Below are 19,786 nucleotides of genomic sequence, written 5' to 3'. Positions count from 1 at the left end.
TGTCAACCACCTAAATTTCTATACACAAGTGTAAATTATTTTAGTTTCTTTAGAGCAATATAATCAATGCAATATGACTATCATAAATAAAGAATATGGATGATGTTTTGAAGAGTATGATTTTTTTCCTTTAAAGAATTATTTCCCCACACTCGACAACGTGTTCCTTACCTTAAATGTTGTTTTACAAAGAACATGAGAGCATCCGCAACGGTGCTGGGGTAGAAGGCCGCCGTCCGTGCCAGCGGCGAGGACGAGGCTCGCCGCCGCTGCGCTCGCTCCGCTGGCACGGCGCTGCTCGATGCATCGAGCAGCGCCGTGCCAGCGAGCAATCGACGTGGCGGCACACGATTGGGCAACGGCATAGCCGTTGCCTTTGAATAATTTTTTTTTAAAAAAAAATCGTTAATTAATTTTAAATAATGATAAAAAATAGAAAAAATATTTTCCAAATCCCAAAAATATGGCCGTTTTTTTGCCTGTTATTCTGAATTTTTTGATTTTTTTTTATTTTTTTTCCCCCAAATCATCTATAAATACACACATTCATCATTCATTTATCACATCAAATCATCTCTCATTCATAATTCGTGAAGACGCTCCACAACCCGCACGACCCGAGACGGGTTCTTTTTGCGCAGCGTCAAGAGTCCGCGCGGAAAGACGTCGAAAGAGCCTTCGGGGTCCTTCAAGCCCAATTCAACATTGTGAAGGCCCCGGCTCGGCTGTGGTACGTGAATAATATCGCCGACATCATATTCACGTGTATTATCTTACACAACATGATTATAGCCGACGAAGAGCCAAGGGCGGCTAGCTTCTACGACGAGGATGAAGCCGGAAGCTCAACAGCGAGGTCTCCCCCACGCCGAGTTGAGCATACGACGGTTGGCCAGAGGATCGAGACAAGACACACAATGCGCGATACCCGAACCCACATTCAATTACAAGAAGACCTAATCAACCACATGTGGATGAAATTCAGCAACGAGTAGTGGTTTTTTTAATTTTTAGTATTTTACTTATGTAATTTTTAATTTTTAGGCTTTTAATTATGTCGTTTTTATTTTATTTGTCATTTGTAATTTTATTTAGGTTTTTTTAATAAATTTTATTATTATGGAAATGTTATTGTTTAATTGAATTTTAAATTAATTGTGTTCGTCCTTGCGGAAGAGCACAGCTGTGGGTGTTGTGCTCTTGCCATAGAGCAGGTAGAAAAAGTGGGGTCGGGTCCACAACCGTGCCGCTGGCAAGAGCACAGTTGTGGATGCTCTGAAAGAAAAACGGGAAATAGTTAGTACAAAATTCCACACACAAGCTGACGAGCATGATAAGACTAATGATAACTTCTTAATGTAATATTAAATTCAACAATAATTTGGTTTAAGGAAATATACCTTATGTTGCCTGAATGAATACTACTCCTTTTGTCCAAAATTAAAATAAAACACATTTGTCATTTTTTATTATCAACATAAAATGGAGTTTCTCTTATTTTTTTTCCTCTTTCTAGACCCTACTTCTCTTACACACTCTCTTCCTCTACAACATACAGACTCTTTCAATTCTTCACTCTCTCCAAATGGACGTATCGCAGTAGAAGCACATTCACACAGACGTATATGCATATATGTGTGCATGTATTGCTGCTATATTATTCGACCACATCCGCTTGTATTTGAATAGTTAGGGTTTAGAATTAGAATACACATCTCTAACGCACATTGGGGAATGAGTTGAATGTCACTCCAGATACGGAAGTGAAATCAAAGTTAACAGCGACTTGAGGATTTCACTTTCATCCCCCATTCCTCGATCTGCTACAATGGATTCAGTATCTTCGTCATTGCCACTTGCTGCCAAAGCTGGGTCGCCGGAAGCGGTCTTCACTAAGGAGGCTGCTCTGCTCTTTCAGGCTGGAAAGTTTCTGGACTGTTTGAGAGTATTGAATCAGTTGTTGCAGAAGAAATCGGACGATCCCAAGGTTATTTTTTTAATGCTCTTTCCCTCCTTAGAAGTTGAGGAATTTGGATTGGTAGTGTTCTGGGGTTTTTTCTATTTTTGTACTAGAATAGAGTTATCATTCCTCGTTTGTTCTAGAGTTTTTTTTTGTTCCGGGTTTGGGAGAGACGCATGACCCTCATGCGTTTCTTTTTAATGAGACGCATGACCCTTATGCGTCTTTTATAGAGACGCATGAGGGTCATGCGTCTCTCTTTTTTTTCATTTTTTTATTAGACGACGTATGTGGCTCATGCGTCTTAGGGAGAGACGCATGAGCCTAATGCATCTCTCCGTTGCTTAAATCATCACATTCATGCGTCTCTAGTGCATGAGGCTAGTGGCCTATCTTATATTTATTATTGTAAGAGAAAATCGATGTCTCGAGCCCACCCTTCATGTCTCTGTCTAAAACGTGGACTTATGATCAATACAACTCCCTTCCCATTTTCCAATACAACTTTCCACGCTGCATGTCTCTGTCCAAAAAGTTTTTGTCCCCTCCCTTCCCACTTTCCACGCGCTCTCTCTCCCTCAATTTTCCCATTTCTCAATACTCTTTTTTTAACTACTCATTCCGTTTTGAGTATAAATTTTGGAATAAACGTGGACTTATGATCAATACAACGGAGAGACTCATGAGGCTCATGCGTCTCTCCCTAAAACGCATGAGCCACATGCGTCGTCTAATAAAAAAATGAAAAAAAGAGAGACGCATGACCCTCATGCGTCTCATTAAAAAGAGACGCATGAGGGTCATGCGTCTCTCCCAAACCCGGAACAAAAAAAAACTCTAGAACAAACGAGGAATCTAAGTTCTATTCTAGAACAAAAAAAGAAAAAACCCTAGTGTTCTGCTCCTGAGAATCCAAGTTGATTGCCCAATTGCACATGCTGATAAATTTTCGTTGATCAAGTTGATGAAACAAATAGCATTGCTTAATGTAACTTTGTTTTTACTGCTTTCGAAATTCCGCGGGATGGATTTAACTATCTCTTTTATTGTTACTGAAAATTAGGCGCATACCAGGGGTTTGGACTGGTTAGCAACTGAAAGGACATATTAAATACAGTTGCCGTTGTTTCTGATCAAATATCCATGTTGTCCTTTACGAATGGACTTTTGCGTCTCATTTAGATAGTGAACTGTAAGCAAACATGAAAGTATTCATTTCAATGTCTGTCTTAAGATTCTTAACTTGACCCAGTGTCATTATTGATGGACTAGGATGGTGAAAGGGATTTGTAAGTTTAACTAATAAGCTGAATGAGTTTAATCTTATCACTAGCTGCAACATAAATTTGAGGTGGGTGCATTACGTTTTCAGTTACTTATGCCTTTCTTCCCTTTTCTGTTATTCTTTTTCACATTATAGGTTCTTCATAATATAGCTATTGCTGAGAGTTTTCAAGATGGATTTTCAGATCCTAAAAAACTTATTGACGCACTTCAGAATACCCAGGTTTGTATTTTATCAATTAATGTACTCCGTGTATGCCTCTCTCTCTCTCTCTCCCCATCACACACTCACACTCTAGCATGCTGCTATTATTAACTAGTAACCTCTTTTGTCCACTTCCATATATGATTGTCACTCCCAGGCAACAATGGAAAATTCCACAGGATCTAAAGATTCTGACTAAATAACTTTAGTATTACTTGAAACAGTTCAGCTCTGGACTCTCTTTTGCCTTGATCTGTTGGTTTAGATAAATCTTTATGTATATGTTCATACTTCATATCCAATTTTTATATGTAATCTGATCAGTGTTGTCATCTTTAATTTAGAAACAAAGTGAACGGCTTGTTCATACATCTGGAGAACACTTAGAGCTTTCTAGTGATGATTGAAGAGCACCTATAACTGGACAGAAGGGCAAGAATCATGCTTTACATCAATTTTCTAGTCCACCAGTTGTCTACAATGACGGGTTTGACGCCTCAGTGGCAATGTTCAATATAGTATGTTTACTCCCCAGGATATTGCGAGCTCCTCAATTAGGTTGATAAGTTGTTTGTCTATATTCTAACATTTAAGCACAAATCTGATTGCAGGCTGTTATTTGGTATCTTCTTCATGAATATGCTAAATCATTCTCATATTTGGATGCATTATATCAGAATATTGAACCGATTGATGAGGTGACAATAACAACTAATCACTATTCAGATTTAGCGATGCTGGAGTCTATCTTTTGACTCTTGCTATGTGATATGCAGGGAACAGCTCTTTGTATATGCCTTTTGTTTTCGGATGTCACGTTGCTTTCTCATCATGCATCAAGATCTGCTGTAAGTCCCCTCCTATGATGTTGATGTTTTCCCCCAAGACCCTAATGCAATTATGAGCAATGTCTTTATTACACATCTTAAACTGACTGAATAACATTTTTGGAGGAAATAACCCCTTTTATGAGCTTGTTGGCTACATGGGTGTTGTTTTAGCAACCATACCAATGAACCAGTCTTTAAAAATCTGATCTGGAACTGGAACTGGAACTGGAACTTGTAGAGTGATTCTTGTTTTACACTATATATACCGAAAATATGCATTTGATTATGATGGCTCCCAGATACCTTAAGTGTTATATAAGATCTGACTGCATGTCACATTAAATGATTACAAGAGTATCCATAATGCACATCTTCATATAAGTCAAATTTTATTTTCTTTATTTCTAACTTATGAGTCTCTGTTTTCTTCGTTTTTCTTTCATTGTTCAAATCTGAAGTTACAAAATTGTTAAAGTTGAACAGGATAAATACACCTTCTCGAAAATGCATGTAATAGAAAACTACCCATACAAAATTTTAAGAATAAAAGTATATAAGTAATAACATGGGTGACTGGGTTACACTACTGAAACCATGAACTGTCGCCATGATAATTATGAAATGAGAACTGGCGGTTTTGAACCATGAACTGTCGCCAGTTCGTGAACCCCAGACATGCCTAACTAGACTAATAGTAATCATTTTTAGGGAATGCACATAGCATGCATTAAAGTATGAAGAGCATTATGATTTACATATCTTCAGTGAGCACTACAACGGAAAACTCTCATTTATGGGAGGTTAAATGGAGAATGCTGGTAAATGTTTAGAAATATAGCAGTATAGCACTATAGCAGTAGAAAATTTGCAAGTGTTTCTATTAGACTGTTGATATTTTTATGATGAGCTTATGAGTTTATTTCCTATTCCACTAATCCATATCTTAATGAAACAAGTTTACTAAGTATTTGAATTTCTGGTTCTGTACTACTGTGAGTAATTGATAGAGTGGTTTGATCTCTCTGGTCTCCCCCTGTGAAAGGTATCAGATGTCCAATATAGTGATACAAATTTCAAAATTCAAATACTCTGTAAAAGCCAGTGGTCAGCTATATAGCTGTTCCAAGTCCATTTTAAGGCATTGAAGGACTGAATATGTCTATTATTTCTGTCACCCTATCGTTTCATTAAATTTCAGTGGCAAGGATGCAAAGACAAATTGTATGGTTCAGTGTCTCTCAGGGCTCTCATCTAATGTATCCCTTTGAAAGCTAACAGTGGATTGCAAGTTTCATCTGGGTGTTTGATACTTGATATGCTATATGCTATTGACAAATGGAGAGCATGGTCTGGAAAGGAATTCTAATAATATTTCTGATAGATAGTATGCTGCTGAATCAATGTTATAAAAAAGCGGCCATGGCACTTGTCTGCAGTGGGATTTTGTAAAAACGTCATCACCGTGGCGATTTTTGGCAGATTTTGATGGTGACCACCATGGCATTTATGGCTGCATTTTAGACTGGCTGAGCTCTAAACCCTGCCCAAATGACCCAGCCTATTTACCCAAAACCGACCCATTTCCTTAAATCTGACTAGTTTTACATTTGAAATAGGGTTTTAATATGTTTTCAGACTTCCTCCATATTTAAACACAAACCCTACTACTTCCCTATCCATCCCCCACCGCCTCTGGTCAGCCTCCAAGGACTCGCCGCCCTATCAGCCTCCTGTGCCACCAACACCGCCACCCAGTCACCGGCAATGGTATGTTATGCTATTTGAGCGAGAACGTGTTGGTGTATCTGAAGGTGAAGAGGGAGAATGATTTGTTTCTATGGATGCCAATGATAATGAGGAGGATGACTCGTTGAGGTTGATGAGGATTGAGGAGGATTTGAAGTTAGACTTAATATGCATTGATGTATGATGACTTTACATTTTAATTATTGAGCTAAGACTTCAAGACGTATTATGTAATGGTTTATGACTGTTTTAATTGGTGTTTTCAGATTTGAAATATCATATTTTTATCATTTTCTAAATTTTTGTCTTTTGTATTTCATAATTATATACTATTAATTATATTTTATTCATTTATTTATCGAAAGCTATATCCCGCTATTGATGTTTGATATGGATATAGTTACCCTTTCACTTTTTATTTTCATTTTATTGGATTGAAAGAGGGGGATGCTGATATTCTTGAACAGTAAAGTTTAGCATTTTGAAGATTTTTCCGACCTCTGAATTATTTTTTAGATGTGATTAGGTTGAAATTTATTGTTCAGGATGTGATAAGCTACATGGAGAAGTCTTTTGTGTGAATGGCTTGACCAATCAATCAACTAGAGAATGGAATCTCACTGCAGCAGCAATCTACGTTAGCATCAAAGTCTCCTCCATCTAATTCAATCACCGTTGATTCTTCTCACCCTGATTCAGTTGTTAATGCAAATATGCCGGATAATTCTTTATCTATGACTTTATGTGAAGAAGCACTTGAAGATGAGTCATTGCAGTTACTATCTTCCCTGGAAATAGGTGGACAAGGCCTCCAAAGACTTTCTGGTATTGCATCTTCTAACGATCCTTTTTGAAGCCAAGGGGAGGAGTCCCTTTCAGTTGTTGATTTAAGGCTTAAGGTTCATCTTTACAAGGTTCGACTTTTGCGTCTCACAAGGAACCTCAGAACAGCTAAGCGTGAATTGAAGATGGCCATGAATTTAGCCCACGGAAAAGATTATCCGATGGCTCTTTATTTGAAATCACAGCTTGAATATGCCTTCCGAAATCCTCGGAAGGCAATCAAGCTTTTGATGGCATCTAGCAATCGGACAGAAATAGGAATATCAAGCATGTATTACAACAATCTTGGGTGCATGTATTACCAATTGGGGAAGCATCATACATCAGGTGTATTCTTTTCCAAAGCCCTGAAGAATAGCTCACTTGTACAGAAGGAAGAATCTATAAAACTCCTAAATTTGGGACCGGATAAATCCCATCTGATATTATACAACAGTGGTATGCATTCCTTGGCTTGTGGTAGACCTCTCCATGCTGCTCGCCGTTTTCAAAAGGCCAGCAAAATCTTTTACAACCGACCTCTGCTGTGGCTGCGAATTTCTGAGTGCTGTCTGATGGCCCTAGAGAAAGGACTGATAAAGCCAAAAATATCTGCAGTTGACAGATCTGATATCAAAGTTAATGTCATTGGAAAGGGTAGATGGAGACATTTTGCTTTAAGGCCACCAAATGGCTTGGAAAGTTTGATTTGTGTCCAGGGGACGGGAAAGAACCTGAACTTTCTCTCTCTCTTGCCTGTCAGTGTCTTGTAAATGCTCTGTATTTGTTGGACTCTCACGAGGGAAAATGTTCTAGATCTAGCTTGGCTCCCAGTACAGAGCAAAATGAGTTGGGAGAAACATTTTCTCGTGGTACAAATCACAAGAATGGCAGTGGTGGCAATCAAAAGGAATCTAATGTACCATCTGGTTCGAGTACAGTTAATTCAAATGGTGGAAGTAAAAGAAGAAAAGGTAAACAACCAGAGTTCATCAGTTCACAATTGTATTGTTGATCCGTATGAAAGAAAATCAGATGATGAAGCTGATTTGGCTTATGTAGAGCTGGCACTAGGAAACCCCCTGAAATCCCTATCTACCACAAAGTCACTTTTGAAAATTCCCGAGTGTACTTCTTTTGGGGGACCATGTATGCAGCTGAAGCTCTGTGCCTGCTCAATCAGCCAGAGGAAGCTACTCATCTTTTGAGAATGTATGTATGTATGTATCTAGTGGGAATAACATTGAACTTCCATATAGCTGTGAAAAGTGGACAGCAGACAAATTGATTGATAGTGAGGATACAAATGGGGGTGAGGAGGTAGCTTGTAATGGTGTCTCAGCGCCCGCCCGATGAGCCTCAGATACTGTTTTCCAGACCTGAAGAGGCACCTGGAACTTTTGCTGCGAATTTCGCTGGGAGATTTTGACCTGGCAGGCACACCACTTTGTACTGAAGGCATGATCTGATATACCTAACAGTCCCCAGGCTATTCTCACCGCGATTTTTGAAACATCACAGTGCCATTAGGGGGCAACTTTCTGTTAAATGGCTCTTCTTGATGGTTATTAGATCCTTCCATCCCACACCTACAGAGAAGGATGTGTAAAATATATATAGCGCGATTCGGGATACAAATTTTTGGTTCGATTCCTTTACTGCTGCTGTGGCTTAATTTTGGTAGTTGTGATATCTCTAGAATTTGGAATTGATTGATAGTGTGTTGTTGTTAGAGGTAGAGTTCAATGTTACACAGGGAAGCAGCAATTTTCTTGTACAGTACAGGTAATAATATTCAGGCATTTATATTTATTTGCATTTTCATCACGTTCTCTTATTATCTTCCAAGCAAATGAACAAAATAAAATAGAAATAACGTTCTATTCTATCATTTCATTTAATCATACCAACCAATGTATGCTTTAATTGTAAGTTGAGCTAACAAAGAAATTCGTGCACAATAATTATTGAAAATTGATGGTTTTCAAATTAATTAGTGCACCTATATTATCCTCCTCAGTTTATCCAAGTCAAAGAGGAGTAAATGTATTGTTAAATAGCCTACATGCCGAGTATTAATGTGGATTGGAAGCAGCTACAACAACTCTGTTTTATTGATTTCCCACTTCTATTCAACTAGATACACGTGCATTTGAATTTAACTTATTTGTACATTGAATGAAAAATTGGGTCATTAATAATTACATATATCTTCATCTTAGGTTATTTAAATAGTTTGTTTTAAAGAATTAATTGCAAAGAGAATAAAATACTAGTAATAAATATTAAAATAAGTATTTTATTTGTTTTTATTGAGATACTCCCTAAATGAGAATCTGAAAATAAAATCTTGGCGGAAAAGGTAATATGGTTTTACAAATTGGGAGGGGTGGGTGGAAATTGGAATTAAAAGAATTGGAGGTTGTAAATTGAAATAATAAGAGAATACGTGATTTGCACGTGGGATGTAGATGACTTTCAAGGAAAAATGGCTCCTTTTCTTCGTCATTAGGGAACACGATCAACTATTTCCAAAGCTCTCCCTTTCCAATTTCTCATCATTTTCCATTTGGAAAAGGAATTTCGTCAGAACAATCCCCTCTCGCATCTCTCCCATTCGCGTTCTCTGTTTTCATCGCCGCGTTTCTCCGTGCCGAATTTCAGCAGAGGTATAATATCAAATCAACCACTACAATTTCTCCGCTTGGGGTTTATCTCTGTTTCTGTTCAAATTATCGATCTTTCCTCATCTTATTGGAGTTTCTGTGAGTGAAATGGTTTGTTTGGGGATAACTTTGATCATGTTCTGTAGCAAAGTTGATTTGTTGGTTTGGTATTTTTTTATGATCTTGGATTCTGTCAGATTTGGCTTTCTTGCTGTGTGAATCCCCATTTGTTTCTATTTCCTTCTCATCGCGTTTGTTTTTCCTTTCCTTTGGCAATCACTGAATTCATTTATTTCCATTTTCCTTAGTATTTATTTGGTTTGGGTTTGTGTTGCCATCTCCGTTTTGTGATGAAACATATCATTTTGACCTGGTTTGACTGAAATGTCAAATTAACTAGTGACATAGTATTTGATCATTACTTCCAACTTCTTTAGCTACAATGCTACATACTGGTAAAAAACTGATTCCTTTTAACTGAATAAGACATGGAATATCTTGGGTAGAGGATCAAAAGATGTATTAATGGTTTTGGTTTAATCATGTTGAAGAAACTTGAAACAATTGTCTTGCTAGTTCGGAATATGTGAGAAACGTTCTAACCTGGCATGTGATATGCAGAAGATGGCTGAAGAATCCAAGAATGATCAACTGGAGCCTGTGACGTCTACAGATACTGAGATTAAGAAGACCAAGAAAAAGAAAGGTGTCCTATCTAGATTGTGGGGAGCGGTATTCAGACTAGGTAGTGATGACTTTGAAAAGAGATTGCAACATATATCGAAGGAAGAGGCTGCTGTTCTTTCCAGAATTACAAGGCGTTCTCAAAGCTCTCAGAGAACGACTAGGCAATTTATTATAGTGTCTATTGTTTCAGAGGTAAGCCCTACCTTTTATGACTAATTTTAGGGAAAGAATTCCATATCACATAACCTGATATCAGATGTTAGAAAAACTATTTTAGATTGTTACATTCCTAAACTTGATTATTAAAGTACCCGTAGAGCTCACTCATGGTATGGTAACTATATTACTTTTTGTAATATTCAGCGAGTAACGTCTCTGTTCCATATGCTGCTAATGTTTGTAAATGGTTGTCTATGTTTTTAATTATCACCCTCTGTACCAGAAGATCTGCTCTTCCATATAGTCTCTGTCTATGATGATGCCCTGGTTTACATGCAAACCAGGTTCTGAGTGCCCTAGTCTAGATGCTTGTCTTGCAAAATGGGTGTCCACTTGCCAGCAGTTGCATTACAATGCAAGAATATGATCTTCTGTATCATCGCTAGAGTCTCCATGATATGTGTATATGTTTTTCCTAACTGAGGTTGATTTCAACTAACAAGGATGTATTCATTTAAATCTCAGGTTTTGCATTTGTGGTAGAAATACTTTTTCTGCACTCTATTGCTCCATTAGTTTGAAAATCAGAGTGATCGTGTGTCTGTTAACTCTGAAGATCAAGTACCCCTTTAATTCCAATGGACTGCTCCTGATTATCAAATTATATATGCTTATAAGGTAAAAAAAGCTTGAATTATGACGTGTTAAATCAAAGACAATATACAAAATATGTGTGCGTGAGCTTGTGTGTGTGTGAGAGAGAGTGAACAGTGGTTCCTACTAATCTTGACTATTTTGTTGCTAGAAAAATGCACTGCTATTCTGAATGTTTCTGTTTATAATGAATGTGCTGTTGCCATTATCTTCCTCTTGCTCCTGAAGATGGGTGACCCACAAAATTGATTTTTACCCCCTTTCTTTATTCCAGGCAATTGCAGTAGGTTATGCAATAATGACCACAAGATCATTACACTTGAATTGGCATATAAGGGCATTGAGGGTTTTACCTATATTTCTGCTGCCAGTATTATTTTTCATTATCTACTCAGCATTTAGAGGCTACACAAAGATGCGTAAGTATTTTTTTAGTGCTCTTTGTAATGACTATACCGTAAGGTTATAGTATCTATCAAAATATGAAACTTGTTGCCTAGACAAACAAACCTGCATTATGGCTGGAATAGACTATTTGATTTCACTTTTGGCTTATGCTATTTGCTTGTTATTATGGTAGAATTTATTATGTAATGCAAAAAAAAATATCAACTTATATTTACCAGGATTGTTGATACAGTTTCATGAAATTGCTTACTTTTGTTATAACTTCTTGTATATGAGAGCAGCTTCCAAAAAAATGCTTTTGTGAAGTTTATTCTGATGAGGAGGCCATAAGTTTGAGCCATAAGAACAATCTTGTTGTGCTTATGCATGCTGGAACTCCTGAGAAATTAATGGAATAATAATTAATAAGGTTGTTCTTTCTAAGGGCATTAATTTGTTAATCAAGCTGCATGAAATTCTAAGATGAATCACAATTATCTTATCTGCATTTTGGTGTCAAAATAATCATAGATCTACTTGTTTTCAAAACTTTCGAATTGATGGATTTGAGATTATTGTTCAGACAAAACATTATGGGAAAAGTTGTTTCTATGTTATGGTAGAGCTGTTGGTACTCCGTAGATCGTAATCCAAATGTGACCTTGATTAGCGGCACCCTGCTACTGGCATTAATATTACTATTACATTTCTGGGTATCTTATTTACAGGTGATACCAAGGACCGCAAAACTTTGGAACATCTCCGGGCCGAGAGACAGGAGAAAATCAACGAACTGAAAGAAAAAACAAATTACTACACAACTCAACAGCTAATACAGGTAAGGAGTGAAAGCTAGCTAGCTTTCTTGTTTAAATTGATGATTCATATCTTGTTTTACGCATCTGCAATCACCTCCTTTTTCTTGAAAGAATGAGCTAGAGGCAAAGTCTTAAAATAGAACTTGCTATCTATAAGAAAAGGTCTTAATAGGTATGGTCTGAAGCAGCGGCAGGGCTACGTTGATGAGTGGTGGGGGTATTGCCCCACCTCAGTTTTGTTCAGTTATACTCTATATATCCCTGAGTATAGACTCCCTTCGTCCCCTAAAAATAGAGACTATGTGAAATTGGTAAAGCATGAGAGAGAAAGAGAAAAATTAGTTGAAGTAATCTTAGTGGATAGTGGGGACCCACATCATTAGTAGTGTAATGTGTGAAAAAAATTTCAACAATAGAAGTGGACTAATTTTGTTGGACGGACCAAAATGGCAAAAAAAGATTATTTTTGGCGGTGGAGGGAAAAAGTATAATCCCCCCCCCCAACCCCCCCAATCGTCTTTGGCTAAGTTTCCTTCAAACGGTCTTGTTTGGAAGTTTGTACTTTTTGTGTAGCAATAAAACTAGTTTATGCAAAAAATTAAATATAAATCTTGCCCGCCATATTATTGGGGGACTGGCTTTTTCTTGTGTCAGATTATATTATGATCATGGTATGAAAAAACCTTCTATTTTCATCTAATGACAACTGACCGAAAATTATTTTGACCTCCCTTCACTCTAAAACTGTCCTAGTATTAGGCACCGCTCTTTGTAGATATTGTATGCCTGCAATGTTTGCAAGTCATCATTTTTACGTAATAACGGTGCAAAAGCTAATAACAAATGGCTGTGGTTAGTTTTTACATGACAAACCTCATGGGGTGATGGGAGGAACAAGGCTGTACTTTCATTTAGACCAAAACATAGATTGACGATACTTGTGGGGTTTAAGTCACCTCGAGAGTTACGAAGTGTCATTTGTATTTCTTTTAATAATAAATTTGAAATAATAAAAAAGAAATATATGATTTGAGTATTTGAAGGATTAGATAATCATACAAGTTCCATTAAAGCGTGTGGTAGATTAGTCTGTATCATTTTTATCTATCTAAGTTATCACTCAAAGTTTACGTCCTAGTGAGTATATTGTATAACTCCAATTTCAATTGATTTATTATCAACAAGATTTATTAGATTCTTACATGGAGTCTTCAGTGCAGAGGTATGACCCTGATCCAGCAGCCAAAGCAGCAGCTGCAACTGTACTGGCGTCCAAGTTGGGTGCAGATTCTGGACTGAAAGTATATCTGGCAGATGATCAAAGCCACGTTGCCACTGCCGGAAAGAGCAATGATGTGGAAGTTGCAGCTACTACTGGACTGCGGAATAGAAAGCAGTCCCACTCGAGAACCTATAGCACGGAAAGTGGATTTACTGAACATCCTGAAGAAGCTATGCTTAGCCCATCTGGGGTTGATGATGTAGGCATGTCTCATCAACACCCAACGGTTGTCGAGCATCATCCTCAATCAGGCCCGAATGCACATGATGGAGGTTGGATTGCTCGAGTTGCTGCATTGCTTGTGGGAGAGGATCCTACCCAATCCTATGCTCTAATATGTGGAAACTGCCATATGCACAACGGTAGATAGAATCTTCGTGCACCTATCTATATGAACTGAATCCATGAGGTATAAGGAGGTTAATATGCTATATATCCTTGTATTTGTAGGGCTGGTGAGAAAAGAGGAGTTCCCATACATCACTTACTACTGCCCACATTGCAATGCGTTGAATCGGCCAAAGCAGGCCGATGATCGTCTCTCAGGTACCAGTACCCCCTCTCTAACGTCTAAGGCATCTGTGCTCTCGGAAGCTGCACCAAGTGAAGGAGGTTCAACGGCGGATAAGGCCTTGCAGAGCAGTACTCCTCCAGCCGCTCATGCTGAAGAAATATCTGAAAGTTGAGTGTTTCTTGATTGTTTGTGTGTGTGTGACTGTGTGTTTGTGTGGTAAGAGAAGTATGAGCTTCACTTTCCTCTTTGATGCGAAAAGTGTCAGTAAACATGGCAATATATGTAATTTTATAATCTTACTACCTTCTTTCTCCTCTGTTCTGCGCACTTCTATAAATCTACATTTTGCTGTTCTTGTACATGATCTTCTGCAAATTGCAAAATGTGTTGGGTTGGTTGAATTGAAATGAAAATCAGATGAATGAATTGTCTATTGTTTGCGTGATATTCAGTCAGCATCATAGATCAGAACAGGAAACTCAGTCCATTTCAGTACGTTTACCGAGTTCTGATGGAATGAGAAATTTAAGGGGTGTTCGGTTTGTAAGATTGTATTTCATGATTAAATTTGTACTATTATGTTTGGTTTATGAGATTGAATCTCCTGACTTAATTCTAGATGGATAGTTATATGATAATTAGTCATAGCCTCCTATTAAATAATCTCACAACTTAGGTGGTGTTCGATTTTTTAAATAAAATAATATTATAGATATAATCTAAGATTGAGTTATGAGATTATTTTAGTCATAGGGGTTAGCTATGACTAATAATTCTATGATTATTCATCTAGGATTGAGTTATATCATGAACCAAACACACTAATATTTAGTCCTAGGATACAATCTTACAAACGGAATACTCCATTAATCTTAGATTATATCTTGCTATTATTTTATCTAGCAAACTTAAAAATATTATTTATGGCAAATTTGATGCGGCTACCATTTAAATTAGACCTCTATAAGCTAGTCATAATTAGAAGCAATCATGTTACAATTACATAAAACTCGTACAATCCAATCAAAGATTGACAGCACCGATATTTTATATTGTATTAGACGTAAATGCTTTAGTTGACCGAACCCTTCAAATGTAATGTGCATTCCACAATTAAATACAATAAATATAAAGTATGACCCCTAAGTGATTAATTGCAGCTTAAAGAAAATAACTTTTCTAAGATGGCTTCTCATCCGATACTCTTCTAGAACTCCTTTATGACAATCAATATTTGAGATTATTCTATACTAATTCGACGGTGTAAATTCGAGTTGGTAATAAAATAAAGAGGCAAAACATATCCTTAAGTTCTTGTACTTCGATTGATTATTTCAATAAGTCTTTATACATTTTTTTTGTTTTAGTAAGCTCTTATACTTTTATATTCGATATATTCCAATCCTTATTTGACGGAACCGTTAACTTTTCCGTTATAAAATAACATAACACATCATATATTAATTATTTGAATATATTCCACCTAATATCCTAGTTGAAAAATATGAACATAACATAAATATAAAAAAAATAAAAACAAAAAAATTAAAGAATTCCAAATCGTTAAAAGAAATTAACAACAAATTTCTTTTAACGATTTGGAATTCTTTAGTTTTTTTATTTTTGTTTTTAATGTTTTTTTATATATATATTATGTTATGTTCATATTTTCTAACTAGGATATTAGGTGGAATATATTTAAATAATTAACATATAACGTGTTATTTTATAAGGAAAAGTTAAGTCAAATAAGGATTGAAATATATCGAATATTAAAGTACAAGGACTTACTAAAACGAAAAAATTGTATAAGGACCCATTGAAATAAATAATCAAAGTACAAGGACTTAAGGATGTGTTTTGCCTAAAATAAATTTGGATCTTTTCTCGAGCTGATCAAGTGATCTAAACGTAAGTAAAAATGTGGATCAATATTAAAGCAATAGTATCAGTTAAGAAAAATCAAATAAACTCGAGAAGAAAGTTAAATTTAATAGAAATTTACAACCAAAGCATGGTATGTAATAATATATGATTAATTAATACTACTAATAACGATGTGGTGTATTGGTATTGCAATTACATGATGCATGTGAAACCAAACTTTAAAAAAGTTGGGACTAAATCATGCAGTTTCTGTTACATATATATATTCACTTATTAGTGGGACAAAAATCATACCGATTCCCTCACTTTTGATCACAGAATTGTCTGCTGTGGATATGTCACTACTAAAGTTTTTAACTTTTTTTTCAAAATAATTTACAGAATATTTTGAGGTCACTCCAGATTCCAGCTTGAATTTGACACTGATAAGAATCTTTAGCACAAGGAATATATCTCATTTATATTCCACTTAAAATTCAAGCTGTGAATCACAACTAGGCATGGTCAAAAAGGCTATGGTGTTTCTGCACAAGATGCTCTATTTTAATGTGATCTTTTTTTTTTTCGAATTTCAATCTATTTCAAGAGATGTATGTAGCTTCTGCAAACCAGCACCGTCACACTAAAACCTCATAAAACATTCAAATCAGGGATCAACATTCCTTTGCTAATACAAATATTTGAGTATTCAGAAAACTTACAGCATACACAAGACAAGTACTAATGGTTGTTATAACATAAAAATTACACACAAACAAAAAAAACTAGGATCCTTATTTACAATAATGCTGAGCAGATGTTAGGTTGGAATCTCTTACAGTAGCCTTTGGTTGGTTAAGGTTGGGTTGATGGCCAGTGTCTGTCTTCCTGTCGCGCTTCCCGGACGGAGGGAAGTGGCGTCTCCCAGCCTGAGAGAAGCGCGTGTGGTAGTTTAGTATGGCGAGATCATTGAGGTGTTGCAGCGGGGTGAGGACCTTGACGACTTCCTCCATTGAAGGCCGAGACTTGGTGTCCTTGCTTAGGCAGCTGTGAGCTAATTGAGCTACCTTGTGCACACCTTTGATTGAATAGTTGAGCTCGAGGCGAGCGTCCACTACTTGATACACCTTCCTCTTCTCGGACAGATAAGGCCGTGCCCATGTCACGAGATTCTGTTCTCCACTTGGCCGTTTCTTGTCCATGGATCGCCGGCCAGTCAAGATTTCCAGGAGCACGACTCCAAAACTATAAACGTCGCTCTTTGAGGTCAAGTGTCCTGGCACAATAAAGAATAAGTCGAGAATGAAGAAAGACTAGAGATAAATGGTCACACAATTACACAAAAATCATAAAAAATATGTACCTGTCATTACATATTCGGGAGCAGCGTAGCCATAGGTTCCAACCACCCTAGTAGAAACGTGCGTTTTGTCTCCCTGAGGACCGGCTTTCGCCAAACCGAAATCTGAGAGCTTAGCATTGTATTCCTGAGGGAAATGGGAAATATTACATCAAGATTGTTTGGACTATATGATGAGGCCATCTATCAAGTTCCTAGTGATCAATTTCACTCACATACCGAGTCAAGCAAGATGTTTGACGTCTTAAAATCACGGTAAATAACAGGTTCAGGCCCAGTGTGGAGGACAGCTAGCCCTTTGGCTGCTCCAAGTGCAATCTTGATCCTGTTGGACCACGGAAGAGGTATGGTCCCTTCAATGGGTATTCACATATCAGTATATCCTCCACTCAACAAACAGCAATATAGTCGATCGGTTCCAAGAGTAAACATCATGTTGAAATTCAATTTGCACCAAATGGTCACAGAACTAGCAAGTACACCTCAGAAATTTGTACAAAGAAAGCCATCATAGCATTCTTACCACAGTAATTTTAGACTCATGAAAACAGGAAGGCTAGATATCACATTAGTGCACATTATCCTATGATTAAATCTTGGGCAATATATGCAGCACTTACTTCTAAAAAGATGGTTTTCAAGGCTTCCACGGGTCATGAATTCATAAACAAGTAGCCTTTGATCATCTTCAATACAATATCCGATGAGCTTAACGAGGTTAGGATGGTGAAGTTGCCCGAGAAAATCAACCTCAGCCTGCACTAAAAAAGAATGTCATGAGCTACATTACATATATATATGCCAATCACTTCCCAATTCAAGCCAACAATCAGCTCACCACCCATTCTCTATGGCCTTGAAGGCCATCAGGCTTCAAGCTCTTGACAGCCACCGTGGTCCCTGAGCCGGGCTTTGCTGGCGCCGTCCCATTCTCCTCTATCCACCCTTTGAACACATATCCAAAACCACCCTCCCCAAGAATGCTATCTGGCCTAAAACTACCGGTGGCTGCTTTCAGCTCCTGAAAACTAAACTGAAGCAGCTGGCGTGGGGGTTTCTTTTCTAGTGCAACTGCATCCGAATTGGGATCTTCGGATACCGAGTTTCTAGCCTCATCGGGTACACACATTTCCCGGTTGCTGGCATTCAAATAACGAGTCTCTGTTGCTGTATTATTATAGCAAAAAACGCAGGAGATTAAACCAAGTTGAAATGCCCAATTTTAACATGAAGAAACACATTAGATAAATCTATATATGAACAAATTAGATAAGACATAACATAAATATGATGGAAAAAACCTAAATTTATTATTAAAAAAAACATAAATCTAGCAAGATTAGATAGAATATGATGAAAAATGAGTATACCAGCATCATAGACAAGGCTGCTTCTAGGGATGGAAGTGGTGGAGCTTCTTGAATCGGAGCTTTTGCAGCCTCTCACACTGCTTCTGAGAATAGCCCAGCAGCCGCAGTTGTTGCTGTTGTTGTCCATGATTTTCAAAGCCCAGAAAAAAGATTAGATTTTGTTTCAGTTCATGGGCTCTGAGCTACGCATTGGAACAAGGCGATCAGTTATTAACCATGCTCGAGTTGAGGAGAGGGGGAAAAGGGCAAGAGAGGGAGAATTGTTTGTTAATGTTGTTACTGTGGAAAATTGAAGGCATAATCATCATCATCACCGCCATCATCACATTTGTGTACAAAAAGAACTTTTTTGCCACCACCTTTTTGTGCTTTGCTTTCACTCTCAGATAAATGAGATTGAAGAATTACGGAAAGAGGCATCATTTATTGTTACTGGTATTTTACTATTTGGTCACCTGATTTGAGATGCATAATCTTTCGATTTATTACTAGCACTGTTTTTATTTTGCACAAATATATGAGATAAAGACATTTTCACAATATTAAAATTTCAAATTGATTGAAAGTTTTACAATAATAAACAACCTTGCTTGATCCACTGTGATATTATGTCTCACCAGCATAATAATCACCAATTCCTCTTTCATTTGAATTCATCTCATGTTCCATCATTACTAATTCCCCAACCTTGCCTCATTGGATGGCTGAATATTAAATTTACCATAAATAACGCAATCTTCTCATTAAATCAAACTGAAACCATTTCATCAGTTTATGTTATTTTAATATTGTAACCAACAAAAGTATTGTGATTGAAATTGTCGGCTACTGACTTCCTGGCCTATGAATTGTAAAGGTATTTGAAATTCAAAATATAGCTATATTTATCGGAACTAGATCCTCTGCTGTGCTCTTTAGCACAGCAGGATATACGGTGCATTAAACGCACAACCCACAACATAAAACGCAGCAGGTATGCTTCTTTTCCTTCATTTTCTTTTTATTTTTTATTCATCTTTATTTACTTTTTTAGTTATAATTATTTATGAGAATTTATTCCTAAATCATACTAAATCATACTCCATTTGCTAAATGAACTAAGATTTTATTTTAAAATATACATTAATTAAAATGTTAATAAGGAGAGATAAAAAATGTAAAATAATTATAACTAAA

At 36.9% G+C, this 19,786-nt stretch overlaps 2 protein-coding genes and 1 pseudogene across 3 annotated transcripts; 2 read left to right on the top strand and 1 right to left on the bottom strand.

Annotated features, from left to right (window-relative positions):
* Positions 1–1,495: 1,495 nt before the first annotated feature.
* On the top strand, positions 1,496–8,674 carry LOC121810048 (annotated as a pseudogene).
* Positions 8,675–9,302: 628 nt separating this feature from the next.
* LOC121806905 (uncharacterized protein At2g24330-like) lies at positions 9,303–14,330 on the top strand. Of its 2 annotated transcripts, none has more exons than XM_042207081.1 (6): positions 9,303–9,516; positions 10,138–10,392; positions 11,288–11,432; positions 12,129–12,238; positions 13,439–13,862; positions 13,951–14,330. In XM_042207081.1, exons 1-6 carry the CDS (start codon positions 9,319–9,321, stop codon positions 14,184–14,186), a joined length of 1,368 nt encoding a protein of 455 aa, XP_042063015.1. In that variant the 5' UTR covers positions 9,303–9,318; the 3' UTR covers positions 14,187–14,330. The 2 variants fall into 2 exon arrangements, with proteins under 2 accessions (XP_042063015.1, XP_042063014.1); XM_042207080.1 differs by having other exon boundaries at positions 10,135–10,392.
* A 2,188-nt stretch (positions 14,331–16,518) lies between these two features.
* On the bottom strand, positions 16,519–18,984 carry LOC121806185 (serine/threonine-protein kinase PBL34-like). The gene is made up of 6 exons (XM_042206132.1): positions 18,611–18,984; positions 18,079–18,407; positions 17,861–17,996; positions 17,460–17,593; positions 17,244–17,367; positions 16,519–17,156 (listed from the first exon to the last, which is right to left on the bottom strand). The coding sequence occupies exons 1-6, from the start codon at positions 18,735–18,737 to the stop codon at positions 16,675–16,677; spliced, it is 1,332 nt and encodes a 443-aa protein (XP_042062066.1). The 5' UTR covers positions 18,738–18,984; the 3' UTR covers positions 16,519–16,674.
* Positions 18,985–19,786: the final 802 nt, after the last annotated feature.

This window comes from Salvia splendens, chromosome 6, assembly GCF_004379255.2.
Source record: "Salvia splendens isolate huo1 chromosome 6, SspV2, whole genome shotgun sequence".
Taxonomy (NCBI): domain Eukaryota; kingdom Viridiplantae; phylum Streptophyta; class Magnoliopsida; order Lamiales; family Lamiaceae; genus Salvia; species Salvia splendens.
Note: the sequence above shows the minus strand (reverse complement) of the source record. Positions and strands in the feature narration are given on the sequence as shown.